The following is a 20439-nucleotide window of genomic DNA, read 5'->3' on the forward strand; positions in this document are numbered from 1 at the left end:
CAATGCATCTCACATGAGAGACTGTGAAAGATAAAGTCCTTTTTTAAATATTTGGAATTGTTATGATATGATCGTGATATTCATATAATCTACTTAATTTAATTTTTTAGGATTCGTTTAAATTAACTTTTTTATGTGACTGATTTACAATTTACGTAATTCTATTTGAGGATTACATGTGAAAAACTATCTCCAAATTAAATACATTAGAGGCTTTTGTTTGGGTTCACTTTGGTTGTAAAGTGTGACAATAATTTGGGTGTTTGTGCTGGAAACAAGAGACAATCCAAGTGAAAAGAAAAGAACAAAGGCGAAGGGAGTCTTTTCTTAAATTTTATTGTGGCTTCTTTAAGGAACCACTTCCAGTTAAAGACAATAGAAAATACAATAGAACAGTGCTTCACGGAAATGCAATATCAAATATTTACACAGCATATTTTTTAAGATTAACATTGTGCGTTTGAACCATCCCTCTCGGGAAAGCATATAACGCATGGATACACTGACAAAATGATTGACGCAATGACCCATATATTAGGTAGTTCGGTTGAAGATCTGTAAACCTGAATAATAATTTCTGAACAGTAATTAACAATCACAAAAGTGCATTTTCTTACAGTAAGAGATACAGTAATGCACTCACTAATGCTGATTCCTCACCCCATCTTATAGGCTATAACAGTTACTGAAGAGGTCTGGATTGTGACTCCCACTAATTCGGATAGGAAGCTGACGCCATGCAGACCGTGTAGCCCTCACTGCAACAGTAACCTCAAGAGTAATCTACTCGAGGACAAACGCACCAGTGAAACCTTACAAAACTGAGACTGACTCAGCAAAACATGATAAGCGGAAATAATCACCGTTTGGAAACAGAAACGCCTTATAAGTTTGCAATAAATTGAATATATGATTGGCTTTGTATTTGATAGCCTTTGCGTGTCGACATTTTGAACCTCAGACTTTTATTTAAATTGCAGTTGATCGATTGATGTTTCTTTTTTTTAATAGTCAACAGACTATTTAGAATTACTGGAAGTCTCCGAGTCCTCTTCTCCTGATGTGTGTTTTTCTGATACCTGGCTCCCCTCATCCCTCTCTCTCTCAATTTGCTCTTGTTCCACTTTGCTGCTGGGAAACTTGTCTTTGTTGTGTTCTTTCTTCCACTTCATGCGCCTGTTTTGAAACCAGATCTTCACCTGCCTCTCAGTGAGGGCCAGCGCGTGAGACACCTCGATGCGCCGCTTGCGGGTCAGGTAAGGGTTGAACAGGAACTCCTTCTCCAGCTCCAGCGTCTGGTAGCGGCTGTAGGTCTGCCTGCCCCTTCTCCGGCCGGTAGCTGTGGGGGGGAAAGCGTTATTTCCGGTGACAGTGTTTGATTTCTGTGTAAATAAAACAACGTCATAAAACCCTCACAGTTTCTAGACACTGCATGCCATTACGTAGCAATTTGGATTTTTTTTTTCTAAAAAGGGTGCTAATTCCTCAGTAATCTATAGGTGCCATAAAGCAGTTAATTGGGGGTAATAAGTAGGCCCTCCATCGTCTATAGCGTTTTATGTGGGACTATAACAGACTAGGTGTTTCTCTTCACTCATCTCACCTTGTGGTCTCATCCACGGGAAGAGCTGCGCTGTGCACGGTTCTGCACTTTCCAGATCATCCCTGATACTGCTGACCTTTAAATTACAATCCCCAAACGGCGTAAAATCCGCATCTGGTGCGCTGAAGAACGACTGTCTCTGTAAACTGTCCTGGCCCAAGATGTTTCCTGTGGCATCTCCAGGGTAAGCTACCGCGCACGGGTTCTGTTGGTAAGACGCGTGGGAGAAGGATGATGTACCGTGGTGGTAGAAGTCCGGGAACTGAGCCGCGTGCTGAAACGCAGATCCAGAGTTGTGACCGTACAGCACAGATGGTCTGCCTCCAAGATCCGGCGCGTACCCTGAGCAGTCATAGTAGTTGGAGCGCAGAGAATCGCCTCCTTTAAATTTAGTGAAGAGGGAATTGACGAAGTAAGAACTCATTGCCTGCAAGATCAACTCCCCGATGAAGGAACTTTGACAACTGTATTGAGAACCGGCAGTCTCTTGATGAGTAATGGTAATTGAGCAAATGCAGGCCTGTTGTTACAATAAAAACGAATTCATCCAGGTGGAAATTATACGCGTAAAATGTCGTAAATATTCATGCAAACAAATGTATCCGTAGCTGCACCCACATGACTCCTTAGTGATGGTCCCCGAGCAATAAATAGTTTTCCGTTTTTACTCTCTTTGATAGTGAGTTGCATTTCATATGGGCGTTAGTTATTGATTCCTTATATCATTGGATGGGCTCGACATCTCCAAACAGACAAAGCGCGATCTTGTGATAGGAAGAGCAGGAGAGACTGAAAAAGAGAGATGAAAAAGGGGAGAGAGGGAGTTCTTGGGGAGGTAGAGGGGGAGGCGGAGTAGGACTGTTATTGGTAAACCATTTCAGTGCCAAGAGCACATATAGCCTATACTCAGGACAAACGAAATGTTTCCAGTGGGCCAACAAAAACAGCTTTATTCAGGTCCATCGTATATGATGAAATATACCATATTTGTCACCACATTCATGTTTATGGTTTGATGATAAGATATTCGTCTGTCTTTAAGTCGAAAGCAATGCAGGCTACTGCAATTACTTAGGCTATATAGCCTTCATACGCTGTCAAGTAGGCTACGATGCAAGTGACTGGATCATTCAAGACGGAAAGGATTTTTGTCAGTCAACTCAGAGAAGCTAAGAACAGACCACCCATTATGTTTAGGCTATAGCTATTAGCCTTGATCAGAAAAATATAAAAGAGGGGGTTCTTTTGATATTTGGAATTTTATGTAATTATTTTAGGCTGCGAGCTTCTTCCTTTACCGTTCACATGTAAAAAAAAATAAAAAATATATATTTTTTTAAATAAATAAATTGTTTTTTTTTTTTTTTGCAAAACGAGTGAAGTGTGTGAATCTCTCTTCAGGTTAGACCGGGGATAGGCGCGCTGTCCTGTCTGCTTTTAGACTAGAGTAACACCGCCATCGTGTGGTGAACATTGCAAGTTCATCCGAATTCATTTACAGAACAGGACAATGCAATATTCTTAACGAATCCATTAGCACAAAAACATTCAACCGATAACATTTTTTGCTTTTAAATGTCGTTTTTTCTTTGACTATCGAAGAGCAAAAAATATTTAGAGTGTAAGTTACTTTGAGTTTTTTTTCTCTCTCTCTGTTTACAGCTTGGTGAGTAAAACGGAGTAATTTTCTGGAGAAAATTAAAAGGCAAACAACGCGGTGCTGAACAGCTGCAAGATATTTTCATACCACAGTTGCTTTCATTTTCCGCATTTACTTTACGACCAGAGGAACAACTAATTAGATTTTACTGCCTTAATTTTATGCACTATTACATCAGGCCACGCGAAATTAAACGCAGGCCTCCTCTGTCTCAAAAAGACAGTCGCTGCCACAGTATTTACGCTGCATTTCTCTGTAAAACATCCACTTATTATTATTATTGTTGTTAAAGAACCGGTTTGCTTTTGTTTGTAAAATAATATATTTGTAATATTCTTAAATATATTCCTACTCTTTATTATTATTATTATTAACACATTATTTTGCAAAAGTAGGCTATACATTAATAATGTGTGTGTTTTTTAATATTATATTGCAATAGTATTCGTTTTTTGGTGCGTATAGGCTATCAGATTACATCTCTAAAACTAACTAAACTGGTATTAGACCGTTGAAGCCAAATGAAGCCAACTGTTTATATCTGAATAATTCTAAGTTTACGTCCTACAGAACAGAACATTTAAATTTAAATATTTAAAAATTAATTTTAAACTAATTCTAAAATAATAAACTAATTTTAAACTAATTCTAAAATAAAAGAATATAGCAGCGATGAGATGAAATTACACACGAATGTTTTCATGCAACTAGTTTTGCTTTTGCGTGCGATTAAGGAAATAAAATAATAATAATTTCATTAGATTTTTATTATTTGTTTTTACATTTTTGATAGATTGCAACTAAAGTTGTAAAATGTTTTAGTTTGATATTTTAGCCTAATTGAACAAGTGTGCTCATCTAGCTCATCTGACTCCACAACAGTCGACAGAGGGTATGTTAAAACTAAACCACCTTTGACCCTTACCCATAATTCTATATTATTGCCCTCTGTATATTTATGACGATGTAAATTCAACATGACTGACTAAATTTATGCACTAGCTCTGTACAGAGGGGATATTTATCTTCTGCAATAACTATTTCAAATACTATTTTATTTTTAATTAAAAAATAATACATTATAAGGTTTTAATACTATACAAAGGTTTTTATCTAAGCCCCCCCAAAAAACACACTTTGGATAACAATTTTTTTTTTGGAAACATAGTGGAGATTAAATACAATTTGCCTGCTGATAAAACTCCACTTTAGCTAAATTTCCTTCTTCCTCATTTTTCATATTTATTTAGAAAGTGTGATATATAATAATAAAATCTATCAAATCAGTTTAGCAGCACACACTTAAGTGTTAGGAATTGCATGCTAGAACTAATAAACAAAATACTATAATTTTTTTTTTATTGAAATATTTATTTATATTGGCTCAGTATGACATGAAAAATCATGAAAATAGCTTACAAAGGCTGTGTAAAATAAAAGCATATTCACATTAATTTATACTGAAATCATTCTCTTATGGCTTCTTCCAAACTAAGAATGCATAGCAAGAAAAAACACGAAAGGCTACAGTAGGCACCAGCATACTTCATTGTCAAGTTGTAAAGTTTCCTGACTAACTGTAACCAAATTACAGAACTAAAGTAGACAAAACAGAGAAATGGCTTTCTATTGAACAGCAAAGAGAGAAATTTCACATTTTCAGTACGGAAGACAGTTGAATGCAGACCTTCTCACCTTCTATTCCTGATTTATTACTGACATCTTAACACCTTCCTTAGCCTGTATTCTCCATACTAATTTTATTGAATTACTTGGTTATGTCCTGGGTCATGCGGCAGGACTCTGCGAGGGGCCTTTCGAAGGCCGTGGGAGAGGTGGCCTGGGGACAAGAGGAGCAGGGGTGGAAATGACATAGAGAGATTTGGGGTCACGGAATACCGTGGCACCCTGTGACCGTCCTAGAACGAGGGGAGGCACTCCAAGCATTGACGCTCTCGCTCTCGACTCAGCCAAAGAGGAACTCATGCTGCCATGACGCCAAGCGAAAGACCCATTAACTGTGAAGCAGAGAAAGAATATAGGTGTACTGTTTTCTATGAATAATTCCTTTTATAGTTTTATGATATAAGATCCAAAAAACTATTCAAAAAGTTCATCACTTGTCAGAGGTATCCGCTGAGCACTAGTAGCTTTCATCAGAGGAGCAGGAGCCTGCTGCTCTGCATTTGACGCTGCCATATCTTCCACCTCACAGTGTTTCAGACCTCCCGGTTCAGTCTGGACTGGCTGTAGCAGACCGTGTTCTAGAGAGGGCCATGGCTTTCGGTTTTGCTGCGGCTGGGGATGTATATACTGCATGCAGGGCTTGGCTTTTGTAGACACCTGCTGATGCATCATAGTGCAGAGGTTCTTCTGCCTCCAAGAAATCTCTGCAATGGAGTCCAGCTGGATAGAGAAAGTAGGAACATTTTATATTAAGGCAGTTTAAAATATTGTCCAATAGGAGAGGAGAATCTGCTTACTTTTTTTCTGCAAAACACAAAATATTTTGAAGAATGTTTTAGCTGTTTTTGTGTATACAATAGAAGTCAATGGGTCAAAAACAACACCGGACCAGTGTTGTTACTGTTAACTAATTCTAAAACCATTAAAATTGTGTTGAAAACTTGAAAAAAAAAAAATAAAGTAGTAAAATGACCAAAACTAACACTGAAATAAAAAATAAAGCCAAACAGAAAAATCTGGTAAAAATGACAAAAGCACATTAAAAGTGACTAAAACCTGAATGACAACATTTTATTTATTTATTTATTTTTGGGTGAACCATCCCTTAAATAAAGGATTTTTTTGCTCACATACTTTGTGATCATGTCTGCAGTGTGAGGGAAAGCTGGTTTGTTCACGTGAGTGGTTGATAAGTTCAGTAAGATGATTGGCACTTTGAAGTAGCTGGCGCACTTGGTTCACCACACCCATGTTTAGCAGCAGAGTCTCTCGCTGGTGAAGTTCACTGACTCTCTCTGCCTCCTCTTCCTCTATTAGGTCAAGAGCAACAGGTGTCTCTCCCCTCAAGGTGGTCTGCTCTAGCATAGCTGTAAGCTAAAGAAACAGATCCCACCACATGGCATTCATTAGTTATTCATGTGTTCAAATATAGACACCAGGGTCCCTCTAGTGGTAGATCAACGGAACTGAATGCTTAGTCAACCAAGGAAACTTGCAATACACAATGCAAACTATTATTATAAGTGCATATATATATATATATATATATATATATATATATATATATATATATATATATATATATATATATATATATATATATATATATATATATGCAAGATCAAAGAGAATGACTCACTGAATTGGGGTTTTGGTGTGGGGGCTGAATTCTTCTTGGTTTTGCTCTTTCTCCTGCAGATTCACCTTGAAGATCCTGCTTACGTGATCCCTTCTTTTCTCGTTCTTTCTGCTCCTGCTTCAGACGCAACTCCTGGAGCTGCTGCCTACAGATACACACGTTTTGAATCAAAATGTTTCTTCTGCTGTTGTTTGAAACTAGCTTGATGTATTTCTGCAAAACATCAAGCAGTATTATTTGCACACCTGGCACACTCCTCCCTGGCTTTGGAGGCTGCAGTCTCCTGGAAGAGAGAACTGCTGTGTTGAAAATACTTTTCATATTTCTCCCCTGCTTCCCGAGGGAAGATTCGCCGGAATCCACCCATATGTTTTGCTTCATATTTCTCCATCTGCTCCACACTAGCAGCCTGTGACTGACGAAGCTCCTCATTCCTTGTGAGGCGAAACACACATGGACGTTATGTAAGATGTGCCCAGACATCATAAAACTAGTATGGAAGCCCACTTCTGCCACAAAAAAAAGGTATTTGTGACTTTTTTGGTATTTGTGGTAGTTTTTTTCTCAGAATTGTGGGTTTATAGATAAACAATTATATAAGCAATTTGGACATTTTCTTGGAATTATGAATTTACATCTTACTATTCTGTACCAAAACTTTTCTTGAATGAATTCTGCATTTTGTGATACAGACAGATTCTTTCATACATGAAATTAGGCACCCCTTTAAAGACATGAACTCAAAATTCAAAAGAAAAAAGTATTGTGAGAAGCTAACTCAATATTCTGAGAAAAAAAGTCGAGATATAAACTAAAAAAGTTTGAATTGCGAGATCCATCCATTCTCCAAATTCTCTATAAGGTTGGATTACGAGAGGTTAAGTTTTTAAACAATTTAAGTTACAAACTCTGAATTGTGAGAAATAAGTTCAGAATTGTGTTATAAAAATCAGTTATTACTAGTGCTGTCAAACAACTAATCGTATCCAAAATAAAAGTTTTTGTTTACAGAATATATGTGAACTGTGTATATTTATTATGTATATATAAAGACACACATACAGTATATATTTTGAAAATATTTACATGTATATAGTTATATTCATATAATTTATATTATATATAAACATATTTTTCTTAAATATACATATGCATGTGTATTTATATATACACATTATAAATATACACAGTACACACACATTTTCTGTAAACAAAAACTTTTATTAATCGTTTGACAGCACTAGTAATTACATATTTTTAGTTCCGTGGTGGAAATGAGCTTTCATAAACTAGTGCAGCTGTGGTTTTTGTGGTACCTGGCCTCTCTAGAGCGGTTCTGCTGGAGTCTCTCCTTTACCCGGCGCTTCTCCTCCTCTGTGATCTTCCTGCGGTCACAGGCCCCCAGGTTAATCAGCACCAAAGTGTCATACAGCAGGCTGTCCTTCACCTCCCGGTCTAAACGGGAGTCTGTGGTGAAGCTGGGGGAGTGGTTGACCTAAACACACAGTTTAAAAGGTTGCATACAGCTAGAATGAAAGCAATTTTGTTACAACAAAAAGTCTCAAAAATGGTGATCCAAGCCTCAAAATGAATCCACACCTCAAGAAGCCAAGGTTTAAGTCGACGGTCCAGTAACACATCAAATCCCAAGATCTCAAAGCAGGCACTTCCAGATGCATGATTGGGGAAGCAGGTGTGGTAGTTGTGTTTGAGAATAGGGTGGGCTGATATTAGTGTCTTAATGATGACATCCTCAATGTCTGTCCACATCTTCTCAGTATCACAGCTCATGGCTTCCATGTGCTTCTTGAAGCTGGAGAGTTTCCTATGAGGACGTAATTGAAAAATGGTTTTCTGTGCAGTTTTAAAGAAAAATAGCTGAAAATCATAATCTGCGAGAACATATAGATTACCGTTTGCTGCCCGTATCTTCATCACGTACAAAGTTTTCACTGTGCTTGTTGATGGCATAGTTAGTTAAGTGCATGCAAACATCCTCCTGTAGAGTTGCATAAAGAAACGTAAATAAAAGAATCAAAATCAAGTCAATATTTCATTACAAGCAATTTTAGTAGATTTTGTTTGTTTGTTTTAAACAATATTAATTACTACTAAAACGCAACTTTTGCAAGTTTGTACATTTACTGTTTTTAGAGCCCCTCACCAAATTGTTGCCAGTGGGCTCAGTATATTGAGTGGTGCAGAAACGGACTAGTCCCTCATTGTGCATGAAGATACGGAAGGGGTCACAGCTGGTCACTAATACATAAATGCGCAGGTCGAACTTGAACCCATCGATGATGAATGGCTGCAGAAACAAAGATGAAATAAAATTAATTAATTAAGACATCATCTTTGATTATTTTTTATTTAGTTTGAATCTACTTGGATATTAGAATTATGACACCAGTGCTTCCTGTTGTAGCTGTGACATGGCTTTATGAATGATGTGTTACCTTGGACATGTACACCTGGCAAATCATGTGTTCTCCTGGCCGAATATCTTTATTGGACTTGCTAAGATAGATACCACGACCTTGGCAACCTGAGTCTGGCTTGCAGATATACGTTTTGTGCTTTTTGGCTCTGGTGTAGGCTTGGAAGTCACTATAACTAAAGGACATTGAAAAGGTAAAAAGATTATAACTTTCTTTTTACGCTCATTAAAAGATTGATTTTCTGATTGAACTTGAATCGACTCACTCTGCGGGGAGGCACCATGTGCGAGGAAAGATGTTGTACTCCTTCGGGAAGAGTTTCAGCATACGGTTCATATTGCGTGCGAGCAAGTCCTTCCTGCAGATTTCATTCATGCCAGGAAAATGGTTGATTTTCTGTGAGAGGGAAATTTAAGCATCTTGTTAACAAAGGGGAACAAGTGAAACTTAACAGGACACTAAACAAGAGAAGAATGACTTCTGGCAGCAAACACCTGGTAACGTTTCATATCCATGACCCTGTCTAGAGAGACAGAGCAGTCAGTCCAAAACAGGGTCCAGTCTTCTCCTTCTGCAGCCTCTCGTAGTCCATATCTGTTAGCAGCACGACGCACTTAAAAAAAACACAACATGCAATTGCATTAACAATGTTTAGAAAAAGCTTTAATATTACAGTTAATTTTGAGACGATATCCACAAACTTCTGGATTTAAAATCACAGAGCAAAAACGTACCACTCTCATATTTGCAGCTGGTGAGATTTATCCACAGTCATCTGAAAAAGAGGAAGAGGACAAAGAGACAGACCTGTGCATTGTTCTGGAGTTGTAAAAGCTCTCTTGTTATCCTCTACACAACATTTTTTGTTCAGTGGAAACAATTCTGCACCTTTTAATTCATCTAACCGATGATTTTTAGGGTATTTATTAATCTACTTATTAATCCGACAAAATTTGTACTTTATTAATGTACATTCATTTATTAAACTGGTACTGTTTTTTGTTAATATGTTTTTTCATTACACATTATTGATTGATTAATTAATTCAGAGTCGCAGTCATTATACTTTTGCCAATGTTACTTTATACAACTTGAAATGTTAAAAATGTTGAAATGAACATTAACCTAAATTAATAAATGTTGTAAAAGTATTGTTCATTATTATTTCATGATAATTATTGTATTAACAAATGTTAATGAATTGAGCCTTATTGTGACATTACAGAAATATGTCATTATATTCACCACAGTTCAAACGTTTTTTCCCTCAAGAAATTAAAGAACACATTAAATGGATCAAAAATGAAAGTAAAAATTATGAATTACTAAGTTGATGAATCTCAGTTTTGAAAAAATAACAATATAAAAGTTTTCAGCATTTACAATAATAAGAAATGTTTCTGGAGTACCAAATCAGCATATTAGAATGATTTCTGAAGGATCATATGACTGGCTTCTGAAAATTCAGCTTTGTCATCACAGGAATACATTTTTAAAAATACTGAAATAGAAAACGGTTATTTTAAACTGTAATAATATTCCACAGTATTACTATTTTTACTGTATTTTTGATCAAATAAATGCAACCTTGATGAGCATAAGAGACAAATTTCAAAAATACTTTCCAAATTTTTCAGCCCACAAAATTTGAATGGTAGTATATATGAATACCATAACATAGAAATAAACGGCTTACTTCTTCTTTCTCTTTTTCTTCTTGTTCGCTGCAGGCAGGGGAACCGGTGTGTTACAAGGCTCTGCATGAGAGTCACTTCCCCAGCCTTCTCCCTCCACCCCTGGATCAGGCTCAAACCTGCATGTTTCACTCACTGAGTTCTCCGCCGGTGTCCCCATTCTGAGAACACACATAAAAGTTTGATGAGGACTGAGCGAGGGCTAAGAAACTTCTAGATTTAGTGAAACACCAATGTAATAACTTATGAGCTGAAAGATCTAATATTGCTACGTGATGTCACATCCCTAATTTGAAAATCAACCCTATCTGTAGTGTGTGCACATAAAGGGCAAAAATGCTAAGGCTTAGCACCATGTTTCTGTTCCACAGATGAGTACCCCACCTGTCAACAACATGATTGAGATACTTCAACTAACCCATATTTTTAGTATGTAACCATTTCAATGGGTCAAATAATTTGATATCATTTATAAGGAACAGCCCTGACATGCATCATGCACAAACAACATCACTGAGGTCCAAATCAAGTTGTAGGTGCTTTTGCAAGTGCCAATTAGAAGAGACCTTCATGATGTAACTGTGTTTTGATCTAGTGAACTAGATCTTCCTGACCATGACCTCTTGGCCCTGAGCTCAAATGAAATGGCTTGGAATCCTTATTAGGTAGGTAACATTTGCTCAGTGAGAAGGAAAAAAAATAAAAATAATAATAAACACATTTTAAAGGAGAACCATTTCACTGTTATCTGTTAAAGATTACAAGAAAAATACATAATGACTTTTTGATTAAATGATTTAAAACTATCAATTTATGTACACATTTTATAACGGATTCACCACTTACAGTAACCCGTGATCTCTTCAGAAGGAGGGCAGCAGTGCTGGCAGTCAGATCACAACCCTCTAAGACGGGAAATTCTCCTGTCCACACCACTTAGCTTTATCTGTCCAGTGGAAGGCTATCATCCTCCCCACAGCGAGCTGTCGTCTGGGTTCTGGCACGTAATACCTGACAAAAAGGAACAAATTCGCCTCTTCTGTGATGGGTGGCCCAACTAGGATATACTTACATACTGACATGCTGAAACCTCAAGATCAAGTGACCTATTAGAAACACAGGAGACCTAAACCTGATACATGAACATTAAAATGAAGGCCAGGAGGCGAGCAAGAATCAGAGAAGAAAGACAATCCCTACTTGTCAAACGTGATGAGAAAAGTGGTTGTTTGGTGGAACAAACAAGCATATAACCTATATAAAGAAGTTGTTAGTAACACTACACTGGGATCTGCAACAATGCAATAATATGAAATAAGTCAATGTAATAAGGACGTCCATTCAAACTCTTCATAATTATAACAGTTTCTTAAATATATCAAAATACTCAATCATTAACCAAACAAAGTAGATAAGATTTTAAAAAAATTGGATTATCAGATGAATAACAGAGCAGAAAACAAACACTTCTTTTTCCAGTCCACTCTAAAATATCCTATGACATTGAAGTAACGCTCACATTGTAATTATAGTGTAACTAAGGCACTTTAAAACAAATTGTAGGTATTTTTGGAACATGTTTTATTCTTTGAATAATTATCTAACTACACGTTTTTTGAGCTACCTTTTTGCAGTGTTGAAATCCAGGCTAAACCAAAATAATGGCGAACTTCATTCCCTTGCGTTGCAAGTCAGTGCACTACTTTCCCTGTACAATTGCCATGGCAACACAATGCGTTTCAAAAGCAGGTTAGCCCGCTAGCCGGCTAATATTCTTAAATAAATCCAGCGAATAAACTCAGTGTGTCCAGTAGAATTAATGTACACACCTGTTGCGGTGGTTTCAGCGGGGGGCAGGATCACGGATTTTCACGGCTGATTAGGAGGAAATGTCAGCGGATTTTCTTATGCTTACAATGTTGCCAAGTGCTCTTGAGAGCACGAGGTCAGGAGAACACAGAGCCGTCCAATCTCACTTCACGCTCGCAAATGCTTGATCTCTTATTGGTTCTCATTCTGGTAATGCCAATCGGGTTTGAATAGGAACTAGTAGATTATACGTGACAAATTGGCTTGAGAGACGTTAACTCAATCTACCGAGGTAATTCTGCACTCTTTTACAATCACAACAAGTGACAAACAATTTTACATGTATTGTAAAAGACCCATTCAGTGTTGATCAAGAAATTCGTGCTTCAAGTAATTTACAGTTTGAATGAGTACGATGACATAAACAAAAACGAGTGTATTTTTGGTCTTTTTATTCAACTTACATTTTTGTTTCAATCTTTCAAGTAAAACAATGTGGAATTACAAGGGAACATAAGGAATGTAACAAATTAGAATAGAGACAAATCAAAATGAAAATAAGACCATCACCAAATTCTACTAAATACCCCCCCACCCCCCACCCCACATCTTTCTGTCCAAAAAGGGCAAAGAAAGCTATCTTACAACTTACGTGACTGCCAATGTTCAGCAAAAAAATAAGATTTTTTTTTCTTAAGAAGTTCTTTCAGGTGTTTCCTACCCACCCAGTATCAGTCCATTCATAAAAAGGACCAATACCCCAGAAACAAAAATGGCTGACAGTAGCAAATTTCACTGGAGATTTCAGTTTTGGTTGCACATAAACAGAAATGGTGTTGTTACAGTGAAGGGTGGAAGAGCTTATTACACTCAAAGCACTATAGATGACCAAACTTCTATACTTTAACATGGATCCTTGTATGGATCAACAGGCACTCTCATTTTATCAAACTCATTTAGATTCTGTTTGTGAATACAATTTAATGTGTAAAGATGATCATAATGACTAACACTTTGGGAAAGAGAGAAGAAAAATAGCAAGATGTTGTCTCCCATTTCTGTACTGCTATAAAGCAAATGACAAGCAAATTTCAAGATTCATCACAAGCTCAAGAGATACACTTACTTTAGAGCTTACAAAATGCAGTGAGGTACCAGTAAAGATGTACTGACAAGTCGATGTTCCAAAGAAGAAAAAAAAATCCTAAACAACAATGCAATCCTCCGATGTCTGGGACATTTCAGATGTGCAAATGGGGAAAAGCAGGCAGCAGCAGAATTTAAAAGTAATGGACTGAAACATTACACAGGACAGGTGACCTAAGCAAATAGTAACTCCAGCATAGTGCAGAGGAAAAACAAAACAAAACAAACAAAACAAAACAAAACAAAAAAAAAAAAAATCACATTTTTTTTTATTTTATTTTTTTTAGACCTGCCCTCTTCTTCATACCCTGGAAGATATAGAAGATATTTTCGTAATTTATCAACTGACTTGAAACAAACAATAGTCAAAACAGCTGACAAACATTATCCAGAATGCAACAGTCTAAAAACTTTACAATTGTACAATCCCCACTAAATCATTTCAATGTAGCATTAATGAATTTCTTCCTCGTCAATACCATTTGCAGCACTAGTAAACTCTGTAAAAAGTGTACAATCTATGCGACCAACCTTTTAACACGTACTTCACATAGTATTTCCAGTCTTTCAGTCTTTATGATTACAGTACATAGTGTGAACAAATAATAAATCTTGCCTCTTGCCCAGCTACTTTGAAGTTCCAAAGTCTTTGTGGAAGGGTAAAATATTTTCCAGGTTTTAACTCAAATTATTAGGACATTTTTAAATAGGTGACCAAATCTTCATCATTGTCCTGTATCAAATAGACCTTTTCCACATTATAAATGGCTTGACTTAAGATAGCTGAGAGGGCAAAGGCGAGGTCAGATCTAATCACAATGTGCAACAGATCTTTTTTCTCTCGTCTTCTCTCATACAGCTAAACCATGGCCTTTAAATGAAACTGATCCACTTTCCTCCAAAAAAATCTGCATTTGCTCCTCGCTGAAGTTGTCTCACTCCTTGTTGAAACCTAAAGATAACTTCTCTGCTCCCTATCACGTCTTGGAGTGCCGGTTTTGGGTGGACGAAGAACGCGTGTTGCTAGCTGGAGTACGTGCCTGAGCGGCTGCCAATGCAGCTACACTCCTAAGAACCCTGTCTGGAGTCCCGTCGCTGGATCCAGCACTCAGTTCAGGTCTGTCCTGCTTCTGGGACCTCTTCTCTTTCCTGCTCTCCCTGCCTCCATCACGCTTACGCCGAATACTTTTGCCTCTCTCTGTATCACTACCAGAGGATGCTGCCCTGGAACGGGAGCGGGTGGCCTCTGTACTCTGCGAGCTCAAACTGTGGGTGCGCTGGCTGCTGTTGCTGCTACTCCGACTTCTACTGCTGCCTGCTCCTCTTTCGCTGCTTATACTACTGCAGGCACTATGACCTTCTGAAGACCTGGTCTCTCTGTTTTCATCTTCGCCTTCTTCCTTCTGATCAGCCTTTTTCTTTTCTTCTTTTTTAACCCTTTCTGTTTCCAAGGGGGGGACAAGGCTGCCCGGTCGCTGCCGGGTGGATCGAGCAGAAGAAGAGGACTGTGGTGATTCAGTTGACTGATTGGGGGTTTGCCTGCCACTCCCTGCTTTACTGTTAGACATCTTGGGAGAGTCCTGTCCTGTTTTCCCCTTGGGTTTACTGCTTTTTTCAGAGGACAGCGGTTTGCTTTGTTGTGCTGCTGTCTTACTTCTGGGGCTTGGTGTGTCTGGTCCTCTTCCCCTCATTGCCAAGAGCTTGGCGGCAGCATTAAGGGCTGAGCAGCGTTTGCCCAGTACCTCAGGTTCAGGAGAGGCTAAAGTATTGGGTTGTGGGCCTGCAGATTTCCGGGTTACTCTTGAACACGTTTCTCCACTGGACTCCCCTTCTGTGGTATTGGTGGTTTTACCTTTCTTGTCTGACCTCCCCCTTTGCCTCTTACTGCTCTCATCATTTTTAGTAATCATGCCATCTTTCTCCAACTTCTTTTGAGCCGATCTCGTCAAACATCTTGTTATGCTATTAGAGTCCTCAGAGTCTGAAGATGAGGAAGAGTTGGACTGGTGCTTTTTGTCAGACTCTTCTTCAGTTTTCTCTTTTTCAGACTTTATATCTTCCCGTTTCTTTTTTGCAGGCCTCCTACTCTCTCCAGCCTTTTTGGACTGGGATGATCTTGTACCACAGGAAGATACAGAAGATGGGGAAGAGGAACGGACTGACTCCTGGCTGCTTTGCCTACTGATGCTTCGTTTTTTGGCAGAAGTTCTGGTCTCTCTCTCCTCCTCTTCTGATGGCTTATCAGGTCCATCACTCTTAGGGTCATCATGGGACTCGATATCTGAATTTGATGAGGCAACTCCTGAGGTACCAGGCATCTGTTCCTTTGGCAAACTATCCAATTTCCTTCTTTTTAGCTGAGATAAGATGCTGTCTTTTTCTTTTACATTATCCTCAGCAAGACTGTCTATTTCCATTTTCTTGGTCTCCTCAGTCACAACCTCTTCCTCAGTTACAACCTCCTCCTTGGGTGAATGTTGGCCTTCATGATTATCAGCCATGGTCTCCACTGGCATGTTTTTGGACTGAGAAGATTCTGCATCTGTATTGGATGTGGACAAAGAATCTGTTGTTATCTGATCAGTGGTGAACGAAGATTGTGAAGACACTGAAGACATTTTGTGAGATACAAGTACTGAATCTGTTGCTGCTTCGATGTCTGTAGTTTGAGTTTGTGAGGGATGAACAGAAGTTTGATCAGACATAGGTGTGGATTGTTGGACTGTTGACACAGTCAGTGTCACAGAAGGTTCTGGTATCTCCGATTTAGATAAAGATGATTTTTGCTTAATCCCAGAAGTCAAAGCAGGTGAAGGAGAAGGCTGGGTGGATGACTGATGAGTGGGAGTAAGAGATGCAGCTATATTGCACATGTGTTCTACAGAGGTTTGTGGAGAGTCTTCAGTTGTACTGGTTCTTTGTAAGGGTTGTGAAGTGACTTGAGTTAATGATGTATTTGAGTACTGCAACTGATCTTTTTCTGTGAACGAATCTTTCTTGGTTTCTACAGCAGTCACTGAGACATTTGAAGCTTCTGAAGATGGTGTGATTTCACTGGTATCAAAAAGTACAGGTGTACAGGGAAGTTCCTCTTCATGGATGGAGACATTACAAATGGGAGGCTCTCTGATAGGACTTGGAGGATGTAGTGTAGGGGAAGAAGCTGTACAAATCTGAGAGATTGCTGCTGCAGAAGTGTTGTAAGATAAAGTTTCAAGTGTATTGGTGTCAGAGTCAATGCATGCAATTAGGGGGTTCAGACTGGTGTTAGTTTCACCATGTGAGTCACCAAGTTCTGATGTAGACAATGACATATTCTGAGAGTCTGTATGCACAGAGGACAGTAAAACAGATGTAGTTTTTTGATTTGTTTCAGAATCTGGTTTAGGAGATGACGATACTTCAGCAGCATTTGAGGGTGAAGTGGGGTTGAGTGGAGAGCTTATTGGTGAAGTATTACAGACAGCAGGCAAAGTCACAGGCATAACATTGGACCTTGACAAATTAGGCTCATGGGAGGAAGGAGCACATGTAGAAGGAGAAGATGGGGATGAGCTGGTAGTTGTGGTGGAATCTTTACGGGGACGACCTCTTTTCCGTTTTGGTGAGTGAGAGGGACTCTGCTCAGGACTTGTTTTCTGGGTTACTGGTGTCTTGTCTTCTGGCAGCTCTAGTGCCCGTGGAGGTGTTTTAGGCGGTCTGCCCCTCTTGCGCTTCATTGAGTCATTTGGAGCAGCACTATCCTTGTCTGAATTAGATTCTGGTTTCTTTGGTGATAAAGCAGATCTCCGATCCACCCCTCTACCTCTTCCTACAAATTGCTCTCCTAATTGTGCAGCCATTCGAGACTCTGTCTCAAGCCTTCGGCGTACTGGTAAGTTTCGTAGGACAGGCATATCTGGTGAATGGTGTGTTGGGGAACAGGGGTGGTGCCCTCTCCCTGGGCTACTATGTAATGGAGAGGAGGTCTGATCCTGCTCTTGTGTTGGTGGTGGTGGTGGAGGTGGAGGTGGAGGTGGTGGTGGTGGTGGTGGTGGTGGGGAAGAAGCTAAGAATGTGGGCACCGATTTGGGAGGAGAGTCTTTAAGAGTTTGACGTCCTCCATCAGACAGTTGAGAGCCTGGGTCTGGAACTGACTCAGCGTGTTCAGTTTCCTCTGATGAACCCTCAGTGTGCGCTCCTCCACTTCCACTCAAGCCCCTCCGTCTCCGTTTGGGCTCTTTCTCCTCCACCACTGTGACCAGACGACCTGGAAGCTTTCGAAGGACCTTGGCTGATGGAGAATCTTCTGGAAGCCCTTTGAGGATTTCCCTTTCAGCTGACTGCCGCTTTCGTGGTGAGCGAGAGTTAGGCGATGCCAAAGTAGGAGAAAGAGGGAGCTGACCATCCTGTTCAGAGTGATGTTCAGGAGAACAGATGGAGTCTGATGACACAGAGGTTCTTCTATCTCTCCTGCTACACTGTACAGTTTCAGACAGTGCCTCTCCCCCCTGCTCTTCACCGTCCTCTCTGCATGCAGTAGAGGAGGAGGACTGATGGCCACTAGAGTTTTTGTCCATTGCGGGAGATGCAGCAGCTGAAGGCACAGAGCTTGATGGGGACATGGGCTGGGGGTGAGGGGATGGCACATGTCTAATTTTTGGGTCTGAACCCTGCATAGCAGGGGACAAATTTGTTGAATCTGAGAGCTGCGGGTTGGTTTGACTTGTCTGGTTTTCTGATGACGTGAGGGACACAGATTCTTTGGTTGTCCCTCGCCCTTTTGGACCACTGCGAAGCTTCTCGGGCACTTCTCTGTGTTGGGGCGACTTTTGCGTTGACCCAGGGTTTTGGCTCATACTGCGTTCAGAGTTCATCCATGCCCCCCGCTTGCCTCTCTCTGGGGATCGCTGGGTTAGGGATATATCGTCAGCAGGTGTCCCTCGGAGCCTGCCACTGACCCTTGTAGATGGAGCACCTTTCTCTTTGTGTTTGCGAGGGCGACGGGTTGGAGTAGGTTCCTCAGTATTGGGAGGTATGGAATCCTCTTCGTCACTGTCAGATGACTGATGCAGTTTCAAACCTTCTTCCTTTGCCTGATCCAACCCTTTCCTTGCAGCCTCAACCTGCTCCTGTAAAGTCATAAGAGATGTTGTGGGTATAACTGCTAAAGGTATATTCTACCAGAAAGTAATCAAAGCTTGGTTACTGGTTTAATGGTTACCTCTGCCTGCTTCAGCTCCTCTTTGCAAATATCTTCAAGGGAAGCCTCAAGGAAATTCATAGCGTATCGCTCTATGGGAGTGAGCTGTTAAGAACAAGGACAATTGAAATGTAGTGAAAAATGGTACATTATGATTTAAAAAAAAAAAAAGGTTTAAGTGATGCATTGACTGAAAATTACATTCTAATTAAACATTCTATAAAGACAAGCATAAATATCATGACTACCTGTTCAACTAGGGCAGCAATTTCTTGCTCAGCCTTGGAGAGCTCTTCCTCTTCCTGGTCTCTGCTGTCACCATCATCCAGAGGGATGTTTTCATTAAACTCTGCAAGCTCAGCCACCTGCTCAGCCTTGGCTTGAGATGCCGCCACTATATCCTCTTCGTCCTCAGCACGACACAGGGCCTAGTTTTAAGAACACAATGAAATAAAATTTTCAGCAGTTTGTAACAAATGGAACAAATTCCTTACAATCAAATGGACACATGCAATACTCCAAATGGATATATTCTAAATTACCTGTTCCAAAATAGTGGTTTGTTGTTTATTTATGGACTCATCATCATCTGACTGAGGTGCACTCAATTCAGCCTCTTTCTTCTCTCCCTCTGACACATCAAACAACTCCCTTATAGTTTGCTGTTGGAACGAAACAATGGGGGAATCAATCTTTCCATAATTTAATCCAGGCTAAGATTTTACAATGAAAATTTTCAAAATAAGCCATACCTGCTTGAAAAAGGCAGTGGTAAAGTTTCCACCTTCAATTGCCATATCTCCCAACATCCTCTTTTGATTGGCTTTTTTCAAAATATTTTCTTCAACTGTGCGTTCGCTGATTAGCCTAAACAAATATTTTAAATGTCAATGTGCTCCCATTATCTGTACAATGTCAAGCATTTATTAAAAAAAGTAACAAAAATTGGTCCTAAATGTAAAAAAAAAGTTTAGTTTTTTTCTTTACCTATAGATGTGAACATCTCTCGTCTGTCCAATTCTGTGGCACCGGTCCTGAGCTTGGGCATCCATGGTTGGGTTCCAATCACTGTCATAGAACACCACTGTATCAGCCCCAGTCAGGTTAACACCAACACCTCCACTGCGGGTGGACAGGATGAAGCAGAATATGCGACGGTCTGCATTGAATCGCTCCATCAGAGCCTGAAAAGTAGACGAACATTCCAATAATGTCACATCTGACAAAAACATATTTTTACTGGATTTCACTAGAGTACTGGGACTAGTATTTCACCTGTCTTTGTTCTACACGTGTACTTCCATCCAACCGTAGGTAGATGTGCCCATGGTAGTTGAGGAACTGCTCAAGTATATCCAGCATACGTGTCATCTGAGTGAAAATGAGGACTCTGTGCGTTCCTGCCTTCAACTTTCTAAGCAGGAGGTGGAGTGTCTGCAGCTTACCTGCACACAGATAAACAGCCATAAAATGGTCTCTTCTATTTATTATTTAGTATTTTTGGTACTACATAATTGTTTATGTTGTATAAACATGGTAAATCTAACAAGAATGAAATCCCCAGATGCACACTGCACTGGGA

The 20439-nt window shown here is 39.5% G+C and overlaps 3 protein-coding genes across 3 annotated transcripts in view; all 3 read right to left on the bottom strand.

Moving 5' to 3' along the window:
- Nucleotides 1-348: 348 nt before the first annotated feature.
- Nucleotides 349-3534, bottom strand: hoxb8b (homeobox B8b). Its single transcript, XM_058793540.1, has 2 exons — nucleotides 1604-3534; nucleotides 349-1339 (listed from the first exon to the last, which is right to left on the bottom strand). Exons 1-2 carry the CDS (start codon nucleotides 2025-2027, stop codon nucleotides 1020-1022), a joined length of 744 nt encoding a protein of 247 aa, XP_058649523.1. The 5' UTR covers nucleotides 2028-3534; the 3' UTR covers nucleotides 349-1019.
- Nucleotides 3535-4612: 1078 nt separating this feature from the next.
- On the bottom strand, nucleotides 4613-13018 carry ttll6 (tubulin tyrosine ligase-like family, member 6). The gene is given in 17 exon segments (XM_058793307.1): nucleotides 4613-5099; nucleotides 5101-5281; nucleotides 5384-5669; nucleotides 6084-6323; nucleotides 6589-6733; nucleotides 6834-7022; nucleotides 7905-8083; nucleotides 8188-8413; nucleotides 8502-8587; nucleotides 8753-8896; nucleotides 9045-9201; nucleotides 9292-9422; nucleotides 9521-9639; nucleotides 9761-9798; nucleotides 10723-10881; nucleotides 11567-11731; nucleotides 12550-13018. Coding segments are annotated over 15 exon segments (2355 nt in total). The 5' UTR covers nucleotide 10881; nucleotides 11567-11731; nucleotides 12550-13018; the 3' UTR covers nucleotides 4613-5023.
- Nucleotides 13019-13111: 93 nt separating this feature from the next.
- srcap (Snf2-related CREBBP activator protein) overlaps nucleotides 13112-20439 on the bottom strand; it is a 44213-nt gene continuing 36885 nt past the window's right edge. The window contains exons 29-35 of the mRNA XM_058794542.1: nucleotides 20133-20302; nucleotides 19845-20041; nucleotides 19610-19724; nucleotides 19400-19519; nucleotides 19106-19285; nucleotides 18879-18962; nucleotides 13112-18786 (exon numbers count right to left, since the gene is read on the bottom strand). Of these exons, the coding sequence (XP_058650525.1) occupies nucleotides 14653-18786; nucleotides 18879-18962; nucleotides 19106-19285; nucleotides 19400-19519; nucleotides 19610-19724; nucleotides 19845-20041; nucleotides 20133-20302 (5000 nt within the window). The 3' untranslated portion in view covers nucleotides 13112-14652. The remainder of the gene's footprint in view (nucleotides 18787-18878; nucleotides 18963-19105; nucleotides 19286-19399; nucleotides 19520-19609; nucleotides 19725-19844; nucleotides 20042-20132; nucleotides 20303-20439) is intronic.

This window comes from Onychostoma macrolepis, chromosome 12 (assembly GCF_012432095.1).
Source record: "Onychostoma macrolepis isolate SWU-2019 chromosome 12, ASM1243209v1, whole genome shotgun sequence".
NCBI lineage: Eukaryota > Metazoa > Chordata > Actinopteri > Cypriniformes > Cyprinidae > Onychostoma > Onychostoma macrolepis.